Genomic DNA, 19,621 nt, shown 5'->3' with positions numbered 1-19,621 from the left:
GAGGAACACCAGGGCTCACAGAAGGGGTGGAAGACAATTTTTTACTGACTGAAGGGAAGGATATGGAGGAGCAAAATGTTTCCCTTTTAGCAAAAGCAGAAAGCCAGTCAGACGACCTAGGGTGCAATTTCACAGGCAGTCCAGCTTCCTTTTTTGTTTCAGGCACAGTTAGAATGTGGTAAATAATAACAGAATGGAAGTTAGAGAGGACCGTTTTTGTGAATGTAAATTCCTGGGGATTTAGATGCCAACACTGACATCTAGAAAGCAGACAGACACCACAGTTCCTTTGAGAATGGCTCCAGTCTTTTTCCCAAGCTATAATGCATATTAACCTTTTCCAAATGAAAGTTATCTGATAAGGCAGGTAATCTCTGATGTCTTAGAAAGGGATACATGTAGAAATGGTACTTTTGCACTTTTACATACTGCAGCATGTTTGTTTGGTTTGTTTTTACGAGTGGAAGGAAATAACATTAACATTTGCTTGTGATTTGGCCCACACTATTATACCCTGAAGTCTCTTCTCACCTAGGAGGTACTGTGTCCTTTGCAACTGCAGTAGCACGTATGAAGATGGGTAAGGACCTGCAGCTTTGCAGTCACTCAAAGTCTGGAGAAAAAGCTATCCCTAGTGTTTTACCCCTAGTGACAATCAAAAGTATTTGAGACTGGAGAACAAATCAGAAGCCAGAAAGATTTATTTATTTTATGTTAAAGTTGTTAACTTAATGCAATAGATTTACAAACTTGTTCCAATTACCCCTGCTACAACTGACTTCCAGGAAGTCAGTTATACCAGTTATTATGCCTGGACAGAATAAAACTGCATGAATAGTATAGTCTCACCTGGAAAAGCCACTTTAGAATTGGTATGGGACACAAGATACAACTGTAAGCAGAACTTAGAAAACCAGTAATAACTAAAGAAAGCTGCTGTGTTACACCACAACTGTAAGACAAAGATGAGGGGAGAAGAGGAGAAAAATCAGTTAGTGACTGAATTGGCATTTTCACAAAAGTGTAAGAACTCCCCCACCCCTTAGATTATCAACAGCAAACAAGGATCTGAAAATCCAAACTAGGTATTATTCTTATGCTCTTACCTATATGAAATACTGTAGTAATTAAACCTTATTTGTTATTTAGATCAACTATCTTTTTCTCCAGGATGTCATACTATATCATTTAGAAACATCTGTATTGGAGAATAATAGCTTCGAACAAACATTGATTTACACTATTGTACTATGAACCATTATGCCTGTCTACACAGACGGGCTGCTATGCTCAATGAGACCAATGAATAAGATTTTCTGCTGTCCAATGACCTTTAGCAACACTTTCAGAAGAGAAGAAACAGAAAAAAACTTTGTTTGATACTTTAAAAATAGTTGCTTAAACAGTCTGGGGGCAAACTAAAGCAATTAAAATCAAACAGTCTAATCTCACTGTGCAAAATTTGTGAGGTACAAAAAGTAGCTCTTGGAAGAACAGAAAATATGTCATTTTTATTACTGAATTATTTTAGCTTTACTCTTCTTCAGAAAGTCAGGTATGTCATAAGCAGCTGAATTAATGATATCCAGTTTCCCATACACCCTTCTCTAGTCTCCTCTATTCTCAGTACCTACCAAAACAGCTCTGTTGAGAGATCTGTGTCCTAACTTCTCTATACACCCTCAACCTGAGTGAGCAAGTAGCTAGGAAGACATCCATGTGCCAACTGGATAACCAGCACGTGCCAGCTGTGTCACCTGGGCAGAATGCACAAGCAATTCAATCATAATTGCCTTCTGCAAGAGATGATTCGCTTAATTTTCATTCCTCCAGTCACTGATTTGCAAGATTCTTTTGAAGCCTATATCCTTCTGATCTTCAAAACATTAGAGAGGCCAGAAGCCAAAGGAATATATCACAAACATCACTTCATCAGGAGATGAGGAAGAGCCACCCACCTCTTCTTCACACCCACAATAGCACATACACACGTATACAAAATTCTCTGAGATTAAATGAATTCTCTGTTTCACTGATGCAAGTTTGGAATAAAATGCCAAATGAATTAACTAGATTTTTTCAGGATTTGTGCTTGTGGTATTAGGGAAAATTTTGTCCAGCTATTTGTAGCCTGACAGTCTCATAAATACAGAATACAAATCCCTGTGAGTTACAGAACAGTTGTATACATACATACAGACTCACTGCTAGCTCAGTGACTGATTTTAACAGATGTCAGAAATCGTTTCTTTCTGCAATCCTCATTAGGTGGTGCCCCAAGTCCCAGGCCCATTCAGGATGAAAATACGTAAAACTCTTTCAGCAGACATAATGCAATGTTAGTAATTCGCAAATCAGTTCACCACAAAGGTCCTCTTTCTGTCTTGTGATAGTTACGCTTTCGCTCTTTATAACGCTCCACTTCTGCATTTATCTTCTACAAACTGGTCATATTACCCATGATAACCCAACACAGCAAAAATATGGAAGAGGCCAGAACTCCTATTTTTTTTTTTTATCTTATGTCTCATTTAAGATGCTTTTAATGAATTCCAGGAGTAAAGAAGGAAGCTTCAGGTAACAATTCACTGTTCTGTAAAGCTAACCTAGAAAGAATTCCAGGGAAAGGGAGTCAAGTCTTCCCTACTTAGTAAGGCAGAGCTCATTTGCATGCAAAGATACTATTTTATCCTAAAAACTGTTAACACTGAAGAAAATCATATAAGTAAACACAACAGTGTGAAGAGATCATTACCTAAGAAGAAGCTTTTCTACAGGATTTTGAGGGATGAAGTGAAAATTCCTCAAGTCAAGGTCACACTGATTAAATATTTTCCCAGAGGTTGATAAATCAAATATATCTTCTCCAGGGTAGCAGTCAGGTATGGCATGAGCTACTACTGAAAATTTCTTTATAAATGCCCTGTAAAATTCAAAATTACTTTTATGAATTTAAACATTGAGAAGCTATTTGCTGTTTGAGACTGTTATTTTCAGATGAACACATCAGTCTATGTGAAAGCTGAATTACAGTAATGTCCAAGAAAATCCACCCAACCCCAAAAGACAATAGAAACAGTTCACTTTAAACATATTAACAACTGATGGAAAGAGAGAGAGATCAGAAGGCTAGAAAAGTGAAGAACTAGGTTCAATTGGTTTTGGAGTTGGAAGGACCTGTGTTCCTCTGAGAGATCTTCATCTCTACTAGCATTCTCATCTTCTCCATCTGAAGAAATAGTTGTTCTTCCTTGTATGTCTTCCTGTAACTGCTTTTCTAGTTCATCTACCCTGAAATAACAGTAGCAGCAGAACACATCATAAACACTTAGCATTTACAACAGAAGACAAGAAAATTTAAGCTCTGAATCTAAGTCCCAAGGAGTCAGTATCCAATTATACACAGTAAAAGCTTGCAAGACATTGCATCTCTATGAAAAACATTTTGCTATTCGAAGATACAAAATGGATGTTTCCCAAAACCTAACGAATTTCCAACAGCACAATCAATCACTAGCTTGTCAAAGATAAATACACTCAACCAACTTCAGATAGAATTTTTTGTAATTGCATAAAACTTTCAATCTTCCGGTTATTTTTTTTTTTTAAGCATCATACCTAGTGTTTTATTTATTACCTAGTATTAGTTTTAGGAATATTCACTACTCCATAGTCAGACAGCCCATAGTTACTAGGGTTAGATTCTTTAATCAAAAAAGTTAATCACACATATATATCCACCACCACCACTTGCTATTAGTAGATATACCCTATTACACTGTCTACCCAAAAGACCTCTTGCAAGAACACTCATTAGTTCTGTTCACTGAACTGTGTAACTACTCAGATAACAGTAGTCTACACAATGTTGGAAACCAAAACTGAGCTACAAATCCCTCTTGAAGAAATTAGTACAGTCAGTCTACATAAGTACTTCTATTTCATGCCTGACCAGCAGCTGCTAGCTGACTCAGTGACCTACAATGAAGGCATCAGTGAATTTAGTCTGGCTCTTGAGGGTTAGACAGATCTATCACAGATCACTAATTATTGCTTGGAAGGAGCCTGCCATTCAGCTTTTACAGTTAAGCCGCACTTGTAGGACCCATCAGATGTATGTTGCTGGCATCAGCAGGCAAAGCTTAGCTTGTTGCTACCCAAACTCCAGCAGTTTCAGGGAAACAAGGTAGATCTAAGCTTCTACAACTCAATCCCAAATTTCTGACAGCAGTTTTAAGAAACAAACCTTTTAGATTCTTCTTTCTCCTTCAAGAGATGTTCTAAGCTGTTCACATATGACACCTGGCTAACAACAGGAGGCTTAGAAAGCTGTAAATTAAATAGTAAGAAATTTAAAAAGTACCACAAGCTATCAACTCATTCAGTATTAGACAATAAACATAACCAAAATGGAAACCCCTTCCAATTTTAATGATATTTTACCAGAAGATAAAAACCTCAAGAGACCCTGAAAAACAGCACGATTAACAGTTTGTTTCTCAGTCCCTTGACAATTTTATATAATGGTCAAATCTCTCTCAGTGATTAATTTAGAAATAACTGTGCTTCATGATGGATCTGAACAGCAGGAAGTCTCTGCCTCTCTCCCTGGGGCTGACCTCCAGGTAACCTTCACAAAGAATGCTTGCATCAGTAGCCTTTTACCTCAAAGCTTTTATTATCATCCACTGAGACCCTGGGAATCCCCATTCTAGTGCACAAGACAGAAAAACCTCCAAAAATGATACAGTACCTCTTTGTTACTTCCAGGAGTCCCTAGAGGCAAAGCACCAGTGTTTGGCTAAACCACCCCCAAAATCATCAGACAAAAGAAAGCTTCCAAAACCCTAATACAAACCCAAATGAAGAAGATAACAGAATTTAAAAAAAAAAAAAAAAAAAAAAAGCCACAACAAACCACACACAGAGAAAGTCTTAACCACTAGCAAAATCAGTTTGCTTTTCAGTACTCAGTGTTTTATTCACCTAGTAGCAGACAACACAGATTTGAAATCTTTTATGGCCATGATTCAGTTCTTTGGACAAGCAGTGCCCTTCTGACACCACCTTCTTAAATTGCAAGCTACTAGTCACAATCCTTCTTCCTATGAGCTCTTGCATTTTAGGATAACACAATTCAGTAAGAGCACACCCTCTCACTGCGGATTTTCTATTGCCCAAATGTAACAGAAGTTAAAAACATTAGTGTCCACCTGCTAATAAAAAAGCCAGTTAATACAACATTAATTTTTAGTATTCAGAGATATCTTTCAAACGTAACAAGCAGCATGTCTTTGTGTGGAAAACCTAAAAGACCTCTTACCTTATTTTATATCTGGTTAATATGTCTAAAATGACTGTTGAACAACTGAGGAATCAAGGCTTTATTCCAATGTGCACATATGCCCCTTCTTACAAGGCAAGGGAAGAATGCTAGTATATGCAAAAACCATGGTCATGGAAATTTTGGGAAAGTTCTTAACAGTTTTTTCCTACTTGGCCATTAAGTATGCAGAAACAGCATAGGTCAAATGTGGTCACACACATGTTCCACAAGCATCTGATCTACGCTGCATCTGTTTATCAGTCTTGACCATTAATTACGTAGACATGTTGTTTAAGACTGTGGAGTACTTATGTAACCACGGAAGTCTGATCTATAACATGCTTGCATAATGAATTGTAAGGACAGATAAAATAATTATGGCTGTTCAACATCTGCCTACAGAGATGCTCAGTCATCAACATCTGCCTCAGTCAACAAATAAACTGTTCCGGAGATTTAAACAGGAGGAGAGGAAGATGAGACTATTTATCCAAGTATTCTGCTGTTTGTTTTCTACTGTAGAAAACAGCAGTGGGCTGACCCCAGCCAGCAGCAAAGCACCACACAGCTTGTCCATTTCCCTGCCCAGTAGTGCAGGGGTGTGAATAAGAGGAGCAAAATCAAGAAAACACATTGGTCAAGATTAAGACAGTTTAATAAGTGAAGGAAGAGGGAATAAGGGCGCACCTCCCACAAGCAGGATGCCCAGCTAGACTCCAAGTCATGGCTACATGCCAGACCAACTCCCCCTGCTTGGTTTCAACTGCTGAGCATGACACTGTGTGGCATGGAATAGATCTCTTTGGTCACCTGGGGTCAGCTGTTCAGGCTCTGTCCCCTTCAAACTTATAGTTCACTCCAGCCTACTTGCTGCAGGGGCAGAGTGGGAACAAAAGAAAGCCTTGATGCTTTGCAAATACGGCTCTGCAGTAGCCAGAAGACTGGTCTCTTACCAACACTGTTTCTGTCTGAAACAGCACCATACAGCTGTTATGAAGAAAATTAACTCCAACCCAGCCAGACTCAGTACAAAATCCTTTTATTTAAATGCAGGCATTTCCAACCCGTACCAATTTTGTCAGTAATGCCACACCAAGTCCTACTGCAGGACCTTCCTAATTAAAACATTATTTTATAGTAAAACTTCAAAATCACTACTTATTTGACAAGCTTTTGTTGAACAAATAGGCTAACCTTTAAAAACATCAATCCATTTCTATCAACATAATATCCTGTAAACTGGGAATCAAACACTTCATCTATCCCTTGTGAACAGTAGTAGTCATTCAGCTTTTTGAAATACTTTCTAAAATACTTCAAATTTCCATGAAATTCAACCTCAAAACATCACACTTACAGATCAAGAACTCTTACACAGATTTGTAACAATCACAGACTGTGACAAGGATGTATGACTGGAGCCTAGCACACAGATCTCTCAACATCTAGATTAATTTACTCTAGTTAATTTCTACTCAAAAATTTTATCTGATCAGGAAAATTAAAACATTACATCCCATCTATCTACTAAATGTAACCCCCTGCCTTTTTCTTTGGGGGGAAAAGCAAGAACAGAATTCCTAAAAAACAACAAAAGGAATAAGCTAACAGAGTCCTGCTGTACAAACCATCTTTCAGCATTTCAAGGACCAGCACAGCAACAAGGACACTCTTTCTCTGACTACATTGCACTGTACAGAGTAGGACCCTTAAGCCGAGTAACTAGTTTTGCAGGCAAATAACTCTGAGTTTTCATGCACTACAAATAATGGAAAAAAAAAAAAAAAATACAACAAAGCTAATGTAACACTTCTGGGGGGGTTTTAGCCACTTACATGAAGCTTCAGTAATGGAGACACAGTGTCCTGAGAAAAACTCTCAGGACAATATTCTTCCAGGGTTCCTGCCAGTGGCTTGGAAATTGAAGAGAGCATTTCTTGCAGTGGTATGAATACTACTTCATCTTCATCATCATCATCATCTAGACTGCATTCCAAATGCTCATCTTCACCATCAATGCTGCTTTCTGATTTTCCATTCAGCTTGGACTTGTCTGTAGAGGTGCTTTCAACTTTTAACTCTCCTGACAGTTGTGAAGACATATGGTCTCTGTTTACGTACCCTGTTTTAAAAGTCAACGAACAGGGAACACTTTTACCAGGCTCTTCTGAGAGGGTGAGTTTCCCAGAACCTTCCACTGAACAAGAATCAGATTCATTTTCTGAAGTCTTGTCTTTTGTTTTTGAAAAATTGTTGCTGGATTGAATACCGTAAGCTTTACAGTGTACATGTCTTTCTGATCTTTTCCCATCTTGCTCTTTCTTAGCATCCAATACCTGAGATAAGTCAGTATTCTGTAGATGAGATTTCACACCTTTTGTTTGTGTTAAGTTGTGGAGAGAAGGCAACACAGTACTTTTTTCCTGAGAAGAAGGAACAGACTTTTCCAAGAAAAAGCATGAGTTAGCCACCTGCAATTGATTCTCTTTGGTATCCACAACAGAAATGTGGTTATTTTCACCAGGACCTACAGAGGAGCAATTATTTTTCTCATTTTCATCACTTGAGTTGAGGTATTCCTCTGGAAGAGTAGCATCATGTCTAGTTAGAGCAGTAGCCTCCATTAGTTGCAGAACATCACCACAAGTAGACTTTAAAAGGATATTTTTTACAAAGTCAGGCCTCCTATTTTTGCATTTTGCAGATGATCTATTAAAAGCAGAGTCATTCAAGCTTGATACTTCAGACTGATCTGAATTGTTTGCATCCACACTCACAGCAGTATGTTTTCTTTTCCCAGAAAAGCCTATTTGTTTGGATCGCCCAGAAGACATCTTAGATCTAAGGCAGTGTGAAGGAACAGGCTGGCACTTCCTCATACTGGTGGTCATCTCAGATGACATTCTCAGTGCATCTGGAGAAGATGCTTCATGTTTTGAAACCTGCTTTGGTAGAGATGGGTCATCTGTGAAGTGTTTAAGAAAAAAGTAAACCACTGTTGTCATGTTTAAAAAATAAAGTAAATTTTAAAAGAAATCAAAACCATAGCAGCTTACCCTTTAAAAAACTAACTTCTATTTTTAAGTCACCACCAACTGAAATTTTTATCAGAAAACACAGTACTTCCACTATGCTTGAACACAGTGGCCACAATTAAGATTTAACTAATATTGTACTATTATGTTATTATTGTAACTAACTTGGAAATTAAATCCTTTTTTTTTTTTTAAAGCAGCTCAGTAGCCGCCATAGAACTCTCTTCCTATACACTAGAATAAATCAGTCTTTGGAAACAGACAATAGCCCAGTTGAGGCATGGGACTGGAAGGAGGTTTCTGTAATTACATGTAATGGTTATAAATAATGAACAGTATGAGAAGTATTTTGGAAATAGTGCAGTAATTTTAGCAGTGGTCATAAAAAAACCCATTATGAATATGAAGAAATCAGTTTCCAGGCGACAGTTCTATGGCACCAGAGCCCACTTTCCTCACCATGCTTTTCTGCTTCCTGCCTTAAACTGGCACCAGCACCCGGACACTTCATGGCAAGCTACTTCACAGAGCTGATGTGGCTGAGAACTTTCCAACTCCATTTGCAGCCAGATCAGCTCCTTGTAGCACTGGTCAAGTCCCAGTGCTAGCACAGGTAGAAAGTGAAGCATAGCCGCAGGGAGTCTGATAGGTTTACACAGCTATGGACCCACCACATGGGAATAATCTCCTTGTTTTGGGTTCCTTTTTTTTTAAAAAAAATTATCCAACTGACTTAACTCAAGCTTCTATTGACATGAGCATTTTATATTCAGTTCTACCTACTGTAGAGCAAAATTATGTGGTTAAAAGGGACAAAAAGCAGTAAGAATACAAGCTAAACATTAGTTTAAAATGCAAAAAAACCCAATAAAATAAGCAGGGATTAAGGGCTCAAGACAGAGAAATATCATGACTTCTAATTAAGTTACAAACAATTAGTGAAAAGTTTTTCACTAAAATCCCAAATTAGTTTTAAACCTCTTCAAGCTTGCCATATTAAAAATAATATTGACTATACAGCAGTATTTTTTTTTTGAGAGGGAGAAAACATAAAAACATGGAAGAAAAGCCATTAAAAAAAAAGACACTAAGTGATGAACCTGATTATTTAATTAATTCCATAGTATCAGCTCTGGTTCTACCTGAGGCAGTCTCCCTTGAACCAGAACGTGGTATTTTTCTTAAAGGACATCCATTTCCCTAAAAATAAAGATGGACAAAAAAAAAGTTAATTGCATACTTTTTAAAACCAGAATGTTGATGTCTTCAGCTGTGTTGAATCCAGCACAGACTTAGTTCTACAGATCTCCAGAAATATGGTAATATACTTCATTTCAAGATAAACTTAAAACACAGCTGCAAAGATCTCAACAAAAGGACTCTCCACAACCTGAATTTTATCTTTTCTTCAGATGGGCTTCCTGTTCTAAATCTCTCCACTTTTAAGACCATTAGCCACTTGCATCCCTGGGCTATATGGCAACATAGCCCAGCTGGCTTTCCTCAAACAAGTCATTAGGAAGTTCAATAACAAAATGACAGAAAGCACAGACATACAAACACAGAGTGAGAGGTGCTAAGGAGAAAAGGAAACACAAGCAAAACAATCTTTTTTGCTCCATGCATAGTGCATTATGGAGGCACAAATAATGATCTTCCTTTCAAGTAACCAGTAACCTTTTAAAGGGTTTTATTGGTTGGTAAAAAAGTAGGCATAATTCAACCTGTAATGAAATACTACACACTTAACAGAACCACTCCCACCTCTATCTAAATACTGTGGCTTAAGTGCATAAATCCAAATTGCTATTAACTGCAGCTTCTAACTAGCAGAAATTTGCCAGGCTGTTCTCTACACTACACTGTAAGAAAACACAAGGTTATGACACTTAAAATAAAGGCTTTTTTTTTTTTTTCTACAAGATACAATTTAAAGTTACAATTTACATTGCATTTCCATGCTTGCATCTAGCCCAGAATATCTCCCCTGCCTTTAAACTAGGATTTCTCATTTATTGTAAAATAGTTAAGAACAGGCTTACCCAAGTATGACCTAAAATTTACAAAGGAATAGCAATACATCTGAAAAGGCAGCACCAAGAATCTCATCCTACAATTTAAAAAAAACCCAACACATACACAAAGGGTCACTGATTTCCACCTTTAACCCTCTTAAACATACCTGACGTGATACACTTGCTCCTGAGAATGGCTTTACAGGATGTGTCTTGGATTGTTTCATTCTATGTTTTTTTCTCTTCCTTTCTCTGCTGAGAGCTTCCTGTGATGACCTAAGTTCAGGCTCAGTTGGAGTACTGGGCAATTGCAAGGGAAGACCTGGGGTTTGGCACTGAGGTGTGCTGTTCACAGTGCGATTACTTCTAGTATCGGCTTGTGATAAGGAAACCCATTTGTCAGAGTCTGAACTAGAGTTTTCTAGATCCATACAGTCAGTTTTCTGTTCCCAACTATTTCCACAAGACAATGGTGCTCTTGTTACACCCAGACACTTCTCATTCCTCCCCTGTTCCGGCTTGGCAGTTTTATTCTTTTTGGTCAAGAAGCCGCTGCGAGACCCTGCAGTAATAAGGAGGTTTTCAATCACAACTGTTGGGTACACTGAACCCAGTGCCGTGCACACTCTGCCATTCTCTAAAATGTTTACACTGTCCTTTTTCTCTTTAATTCCTCTCCGAAAGGCATCTACTACAGAACTTGTGTTGGCTGTTTGGTCTGGCATCTTTTTTCTTCTGAACTTCTTTGGAGAATATATTTTCTTTTCAAAACGTTCAGCACATAAAACTGACAGTCCAATTCCTGCATCTTTTACATTTCCTCTGTCTGGTGAGCACAGCACAGTTCTGTCTTTATGGCCAGGGTCTAAGAGAGAAAAGACAAATTATTCACAATCACAATATTAGGAAAAAAAGTATCTTATTGTACTGTATCACTTGATATTTTATCTCTCTCTCACATGCAATCCAAAATGAATTTACTTAATCATTTAGTTTTGGTAGTGCCATGTGATTTATTTCATGTCAAAGAATTGCATGACCCATGCCACAGCTTCAGTTATAATAAGCAATCTGCCTTAAGTGTGAGACAATAACTTGAAATAATTACATCGCTACTTAAAGAAATTAATTTTAATAGGAAATTTTTTTTTCTAATAATGTAAATGAAAATGTTGATGTGTGCATTTTGACATATTTGGTAAACTATACTCATTATATTGCTGGTCCAATTTAGAATGAGATTGGACTATACTTCTGCACACTTAGAAAATTAACTCATATAAATATCTTCCATTTAAAAAACAGATATTTACCTTGGTTTAAAACTGGTTTGAAGAACTCTGTAATGGTCTGGTTTCTGAAGAGAAAACATAATTTTATCTTTTTATAAGAACGATATCTAAATGCCCATACAGTGAATATTGATAAAATTAAAATGCTGTAATTTATTTCTACGTTTTTTTTTAATTCCAGCAGCTCTTATTTCTGATAGATCAGAGAAAGCATCATCATCCTCACTGCCTCCCAGCCTTCATTCTGCTTGGCTAATGAAGCCAACCTGTTAGTTTTGTTGCTCAAACCATTTCCTTTATCATCCTATTAAGTCTTAATCACCCTTCCAGCTTAAACTAAGCTTTCTTAAATGGGACCTGCTTCAATGCATTAATAGTTGCAATCAAGCCTAACCACAAAGTTCCCTCTGCAAGTTATAAAGTTCAACTGATCCTGTAACTTTCTTCTTGTTCTCCAAAACCCTCTGTGCACCACTTTTTCTTGGTTTTTTTCACACATCTGGTGCCAGGCTGGGATGCAAATTCTTATCTGCACTACTAGCAGACTCCTCAGCAGGAACTTGTACCAGCACTGCCCCCTTAACAAAACACACGTCAGTGCCCTCCCTCTCAGCACAAATTACAGGCATCTTCTGACTTCCAACAGAAACAGCAGTCTACAGCTATCTTCTTTTTACATATACACGATATGATAATTAATAGCTTTAAATCACAGGTATGTTCTCTGGCAAGAATAAGTGGGATATGAGAGCACTAAGGCATTTCTCTGTGAGAGAATATCACTTCAAAAAATGGGTAGATTGTCTGAGTAACATGCAATTCAAACATTAAAATACATCAGGAACAATGAACTTCCTATCTTCATCTTCTCCCACACAGCAAGTAAGTTCCCTAACAACCTCAAGGCTAATATAGATTTGTTTAAGACCTTCTTCCATCTTTTGTAATCTTTCTGTGCCTTCCAAAACAAAGCTACATCATTACTGTCTGTGTAACAGCGATTACAAAGGCAAAACTCATTTATTCCAGATTCTAAGCTAAATATTCAAGCATCCATACACGACTCTGCTTTCACAGACTCAATAACCGTTTTTGAAGTTCAGGCCAGAAGAACCCACTGCGCACTTGTGCAAACTGAACTTGAACTCAATTTTTAATTTTCCGTATGCTCGTTACTTTCACTTTTGCATTTTCTAACATGGCTTCTACATTTTTAGCACTTACACAAATACAAAAAGCTGTTTATACTGCACTGATACTTCTTTAATAAGGCTACTGGCAAGCAGTGACATTTGACAATACTCAATAACTCAATGAAAAGCCACCTGTAATCAAAATACACGAGTGCATAAGACTGTTTTTTTGGCTTATCAAAGAGAGAAGAAAAACTACTTGTCAGAGACCATTTGCATGTCTCAGCTTAACCTGACATACACTAAAATACACCCACATTATTTCCACAAGCTGAAGAAACAGGGTCCCCAAAATTTCAGTTCAACAGAAGAATCAGAAGGCTAAACTGTAGGTTTATTAGCTGTTATTGCTGTTGCTGACTGATTTGTCTTTCTGTCCTTGACCACCTCTCACTGACACCCTGACCTCACCTTCTCACACAAGGCTCTCCACCTTGGATTCATCAGGACATTCCTGATGCTTGCTTGTGATCTCTCTTGCCACTGCAAAGTCATCCCGTGCCCACAACTTTCTGCACTGTGTATCTTGCAAAAACCCTTCTATTTTCCTACATAAGTAACTGTACTTCTTCCTTCCAGGTTAAAGCCCCACCTGCAATACTAACCACTGCTGGCAATCCAAATCTCATTTTCAATTACCTCTCAGATTCTTCTTTGCACCTGAACCTTGAAGTCAAACAAAAATCAAATCTTTCTGCTATCTTCTTCCTCTTTCCACAGCCACTGATTTCGAACAACTGCTTATCTCCCTCCCACATTCACAATTTCGTATGTTTTTGCTGTCTTTTATTCTGAATGCAAGAGCTTTGTAACAAAGTTAATTTGCTTCATAATTATACAAAGCCTTGTATAACATAACTGAGAGAATGGAAGCACTGCCACTGAAAAAAAAAAGGACTACTTTTTCCCCCCCTCCTTGGGATAAAAGGTTAACTTGAATGGAGAGTTATTTGTCTTTGGCTATTTGCTTCTAAGTGCTTATCCATTGACGTTTTCTGCTTTGCATTTGTAATTCTGCTTTTTGGAAGTTCAAGGGATAGGAACTGTCCAACTAAAAATAATCATTTTTCAAGTGCTATATTGTGTCACAGACAATGAAGTGTACTAGAAACTTCAAACAAAAGCAAAGGCAAAAAAAAAAAAAAAGGCAAGCATGCTTTATGGTACAGGGAAGAACACAAGCAAGTACCGGACTTTCCAATCTGTTTTTCATATATATGAAAATACAGAAAGAACATGTGATTTTCTATGTGAACAGACCATAACTGTTCACAAACCATTCACAGGAGAATCTCCACTATTGTTTTAATAAGGGGTTGAATAATCAGCCCTAAAAGAATGAAAAAGCGATGAAGCAACAATATTTACTGGTTTTCACTATTTTTTTTTTACCTGGCATGGAAATCACAGTTGTTTAATGTATCTTTGACAACAACTACATAGCTCTGGTTCACACTTTTCAGCAAAATACATAAATTCAGCAAAACATATTTATCCCCACTGATTCCATCATTTTTTATGAGATCTCATCATAACTAAGACACCAGGGTGACCACTAAATCCCCAGATAATAAAAGGTAAAACCCGTAAATACATGGTCTCATTTGACATAGGAAAAAGTTACACCGCCAGGAGATGCACTTAACAGGCCTTCCAGGTCTTTCAAAATTAAGGGCACAACCTGCACAAAAGAGGGGAGGAAATTCACTTGTTTAAAAAGGACAAACCCCCAAGTATTTTTTTACAAGTAATTAGTGTTTACAGTCATATCAGTGGTTATCTCCAAACAGATAAAAACAGTACTTTTTTAAAAATCTGTGCTGGAAACACTAGCAATAGCTCAGAGAAAGTAAAGCCACACAACACAGGAATAAACTACAAAATGTCACAACTTCTTTCACAAAAGAAAGCATCTTGAAAAACATTGTAGAAATAACAAAAAAAATCAACCCATAAAGTCATACATAAAACCTTACAATGGTCTTTTAGATGACCACAGCAAAACCAAAACACAGAGTAGTTACAGTTTCTTGCACAAGCAACACAAAATGGAAACAACTTTCACCTTTCCTGGGAGTGTCAGGGCTATCAAAAAAGAGGATCAGCAGAAATGAACAAAATAAAGTGCTGCTAATTGCATAAGAATATTATGACTTGCCTCATACTGCAAGAAACAAAACTTACTTAATGCAGCAGCCTCTGAAAAACCTCAAAGTCTTTATCACAATTTGGATTTCAGTAGACAGGCTTGTCATGTCGAAAAACCGTCATTGACAGCCAGTGCCTCGATTGGAGACCTTGGCCTCCAGCACCGCTGGCAGTACAGGTCACAGCTGGAACAGGCTTGAAAGCTGAATCAATGAGAAGTTCCTTTTTTTAGAGGCGAACTGCTGAACCCTACCTAGCTCTACAGGTAGACTTGCTAGCAAACACCAAGGCGTAAGATGGTGTATTTTGAACGCTGTGCTGAAGATGCTAGCCAGCGCTTAGCCAGGCGTTTTCTTCAGTTTCTTTGTATGCTTTCAGGCCGCCGGCCTACCAGACCCCTTTCACCTCGGCCAACAAACGACCACCACCACACGAACACCCGGGCCAGCGCCTCAGGGCTGCAGCTCCCGGTGGGGCGAGTCAGGAGGAGGAAGGCGCCGGCCGCCCCCCGCGGCTGGCGCACCGCCCTGCTCCGCGACAGCCCCGCGCTCCCACCCGCCATGCCTGGCCGAGGCCGGAGCCGGGAATCGCCCCGGGAATCGCCCCGGGAATCGCCCCGGGAGACTCCCGCCCGCCCCGCGGCCTCAGCCCGCGGTCATGGCGCCGGCTCCTCCGCCCGCCGCGCCCCCTGCCGGCGGCGCGGGGCACGCCGGGAGCCGAGCCCCGCCGGGCGGGCACGGAGCCCCGAGGCGGCCGCCCCGCCCGTCCCCTCAACCGCTCCCCGCCGGTACCTGAAACCTTGAGACATCGCTCTGGCCGCGGACGACGGCGTAAAATGGCGGCGGGACCCGATGACGGGCGGGCCCGGCGACGGCACGCCCACGCCGAGAGGCCGAGTCATGGCGCGGGTGGCCCCGCGAAGCGGAGGGTGACGGGGAGACCGGCCGCTCCTGGCACCACAGCAAAACCCACCGACCGGAAGGACCCTCACCTCCGGGGACTGCGGGCGAGAGGCGACGGATGATGAGTTTTAATTTTTATTTTTTTTTTTTCCCCTAGCTCGGTCGCTGATTGGCTGAGCGGCTGAAGGAGTAGCGCCTCCCATTGTTCCATTGCCGCCAGGGGCGGGACGGGGAGGCGGAGCGCGGTTCTGATTGGCTGCGAAGAGAGCGGGAGCCTCTTCCCGCGCCCGCGCCCGCAGGGCTGTGTGGCGCCCGGGGCTGGTGCCGCTTGACCTCACGGACGGTCTCTGCTCAGGGAGGGCGCCCGCAGCCTGGGGGACGGCCGAGGGGGATTTCTGTACAAACAAAAAGCGCCCTGTGGGGGGGGAAGGTGGCCAGGAGCAGCTAGTGAGCTGCAGGCCATGGGGCTTGAGCTACATCTGTGAGAAAATGCAGACCGCACATCCATCTCCATAGCTGCTTGACAAAGTTGGAGCCGTTGCTAGCCTAAAAAGCTGGAGTGACTTTTCTGAAATCGCCCACTTCGCCACCAAAACAGCAGGCAGACCTGTGCCTTCCCAATCACAGCCTACTGTGCAAGCTTCACTCTATACCCTGCTTCACACACGCCTAAAAATGCAACCTTTGTGTGATTGCCCTAGTGCTGCCCTACCACATTACAAACACCCAGGGTCAAAAACATGGACTGGACAATCTGAAGAACCAGATTTGCAAGCTTAGATAGACCTAGTACTGCTACCTGTAGTGTCTGTGCAAATGTACCCATGCCCAAGTAGTCTGTAAAAGCTGTATCAAAACATTTCCACAGTAATAACTCTAATGGTTAAAAGCAGGCACTGTACAGGTACAAGCTGATCCCTATCCTTGGTCTGTGGAAATAAAGATAACATGAACACAGCTTCATCACAACAGTGCCCTGAAGGTTATCTGGGACAGCTTACAGTGAAATCAGGGTTTTTTACGTTTATTTTAGCACTTTGTCTAGAGCGGACATGACCAAGGCCCCTCTTTTCCTAATGATTTTCTTGTATCCAGAAATACCAGGAGACAATTCAAACAGAAAGGAGTGACCCATCTGACGCCTCTCTCCACACCCTAGCCGAGGTAGGTTGGCCTAGGGAAGGTCTGCAAAGCAGAAGCAGCAGTAATGCAAAGCTGAAAGCACAAGTCAAAATAGTTTTCCAAGCATCTGATGTGTCTGTGTCTGCCAGGAACTATGCACTCCAACCCACCCCCTTCCATTGTGCCTCATCCTTCAGTCTGTTTTTCAAAAGCTTTCATCCATGTAATTCATGTCTTAAACCTAATCTCAAAAGAAGAAAACATTGGCTGTCATCACATCACGTACCTTCCTCCTGTCTTGCTTTAGCCCATCCTACACACATTCTGTCTTCAGCTGCAAGCTCTCTGCCCCAGGGACCATCTCTGACTAATATGTTTGTAAGAAACCTACCAGGAGGGTGTCCCATTGTTTAACGCACTCCAAGAACCACCATACGCAACAGTACAACCAATTCATGTTTGTTTATGCTTAGCATAACTTCCCTGAGCAACAAATGAAGAACAGTTGGGCTTGCTGTCAGATATATTTGCTTGGAAAGATAATAGTGTATATTTTAATTACTCTCTATTAATAAATTGTTAAAATGAAGTTTCATGCCCAGTGTTAGCCACGAATTCCAGAAATATTTTTATGTCACACTGAAGGTGATGGAGAGAAACTAGCACCTGCAGGTTGAGACATGCATTTTGACATGCCGTTTGTTTGCTAAGATAGTTTGTTAAAACATGCCCTTTGTTAAGACATGCCGATGGTTTGTTAAAACATGCCCTTTGTTTGTTAAGACATGCCATTCTCTGATAACTTGGGAGTTGCTGGGGGGGGGGGGGGCTGGTTCTGTGGGTTGGATGGGCCCCAAAGTTGTAACTGGGGAAATCTGGTGCCCGGGGCTAGGAGAACATGCGCCAGAGATAAAACCTGAAAAGTTCATGAAGAAGAAGGAGCCTTACTTCATCCTTGAGACCCCAGCCCACGACCACCACGAAGAACTGCGCAGGTGCAAAGAGACGAAGGTTCGGCTTATGGAAGTGATTTCTCTGGAAGTCTATGAATATGTATAAGCGTCTTATGAACATGTATAGTTTGTAGCATAAAGGGAGTAGCCCCCGGTCATATGGGTGTGCGTGTTTGTGGTAGAAGATCCTCCACGCACCCTGTACCGAATAAACATACCTACTTTACAACCTTAAAGGTTGTGGAGTCTTTATTCTGCGAGTCAAAGGAGCAGATGAAACTGTAGTAATAGAAATATTTTACTTACCTTTCAGTTTAATATTTTAACCCTGCAAAACTGCAATAGACCTAGAGGCATTTTTACAGTTACATAACCTGGAGACAGTTATAAAACACAACAAAATTCAAATACAGAATGCACTGGTAAATTTGCAGGAAATGCTGGGACACCAAGCATCTTTGACAGAAAGTCCAATTCCATCATTAGTGATGGTATAGCCTGTACAGGTGTGCTTGATGAGAAATAAGGACCACTGATCACTGGATTTTGTGTAAACCTGATACATTGTGGGTCTATTGTATAAGCCTGATAAAGTGTAGGCCTTGCTAACTACTGTGCTATCGAGGACATGAGAGACTAACAAGAGGTAAACATCCAGCACCAAAGGCTAGATGATTGCCCAAGAAGCATGAAGTCAAAACAGACAGAAAGACAGGCAAGCAGGCAGACAGAAAGAAACCACCCCCAAAAAACACGTGGGGTAACTAGGGGAATTTGCCCCCCACACCTGTAAGAAGCATGTGTGCTAATTTACACAGCAAGTGAGGCTAATTCAAATATAACTAACCAATAGCAGATGGAATGGTAATTACAGACCAATGGGTGTAAACTTAGATAGGTTTTTACTAATCATGTAACAAGATGAATAGGCTGTAGTTCCTTTGTGTTGTGCTAGCTTTGTGGAATTACCCCCTAGCACCCATCTTTGCACAACTATTGAATAAACTGGTATCTTGGCTCTGTATGAGATTGGCTTTTGCACACCGGGTAATGTTTGAGGGACAACAAGGGCAAGGTAAAGCTGTTTCTCATAAGCAGCAGACAGCAAGGACTTGACAGTAATTACTTAAGTAATAACATGGCTTATAATAACCTGCTTATAGCAAGTGTCTGAAATACAGAAACTGCAGAAGGTAGGGTATTGCGGCACTGAGGACAGTGGGGAATGTAAGAAAAAGGTGCAACAGCTGTAATGGTATTGGCTTCTTCAGGGTTTTTTCTCCCAAACAGGAGAGTTGTACGTGCACACATGCTGTTTAAACTAATGCATGCCCTACAGCAGGCCTTAATTTCAAACAAATAGACAACAACAGTCAGTAGGCACACAAGTATAGCTATAAGTAATCATAACACTCAAACTACTTTTTAAACTTATTTTACTTAGAATAACTCTTATCAATACAGATACTAATTATTCCCAAGGAAGGGGGAATCTTGCTTTCCCTGACAATTTGGGAGCACTTCACTGCTTACAATTCCCTTCCTCCAAATTAAGTGAAAGTTAGAAGACACTTACCTCATGACTTGCTCCAAAGAAGTTAGAAAATCATTTGCCTCCTGCCCAATCCCATGCTA

At 40.2% G+C, this 19,621-nt stretch overlaps 1 protein-coding gene across 1 annotated transcript in view; it reads right to left on the bottom strand.

The window, feature by feature from the left end:
- The window catches only part of SLF2 (SMC5-SMC6 complex localization factor 2), a 30,400-nt gene extending 14,335 nt beyond the window's left edge, over positions 1-16,065 (bottom strand). Inside the window, exons 1-9 of the mRNA XM_042788431.1 lie at positions 15,801-16,065; positions 11,690-11,733; positions 10,544-11,241; positions 9,504-9,561; positions 7,162-8,291; positions 4,247-4,329; positions 3,178-3,291; positions 2,756-2,923; positions 850-952 (exon numbers count right to left, since the gene is read on the bottom strand). Of these exons, the coding sequence (XP_042644365.1) occupies positions 850-952; positions 2,756-2,923; positions 3,178-3,291; positions 4,247-4,329; positions 7,162-8,291; positions 9,504-9,561; positions 10,544-11,241; positions 11,690-11,733; positions 15,801-15,910 (2,508 nt within the window). The 5' untranslated portion in view covers positions 15,911-16,065. The remainder of the gene's footprint in view (positions 1-849; positions 953-2,755; positions 2,924-3,177; positions 3,292-4,246; positions 4,330-7,161; positions 8,292-9,503; positions 9,562-10,543; positions 11,242-11,689; positions 11,734-15,800) is intronic.
- Positions 16,066-19,621: the final 3,556 nt, after the last annotated feature.

This window comes from Tyto alba, unplaced genomic scaffold, assembly GCF_018691265.1.
Source record: "Tyto alba isolate M040663 unplaced genomic scaffold, T.alba_DEE_v4.0 Super-Scaffold_1, whole genome shotgun sequence".
NCBI classification, from domain to species: Eukaryota; Metazoa; Chordata; class Aves; order Strigiformes; family Tytonidae; genus Tyto; species Tyto alba.
Note: the sequence above shows the minus strand (reverse complement) of the source record. Positions and strands in the feature narration are given on the sequence as shown.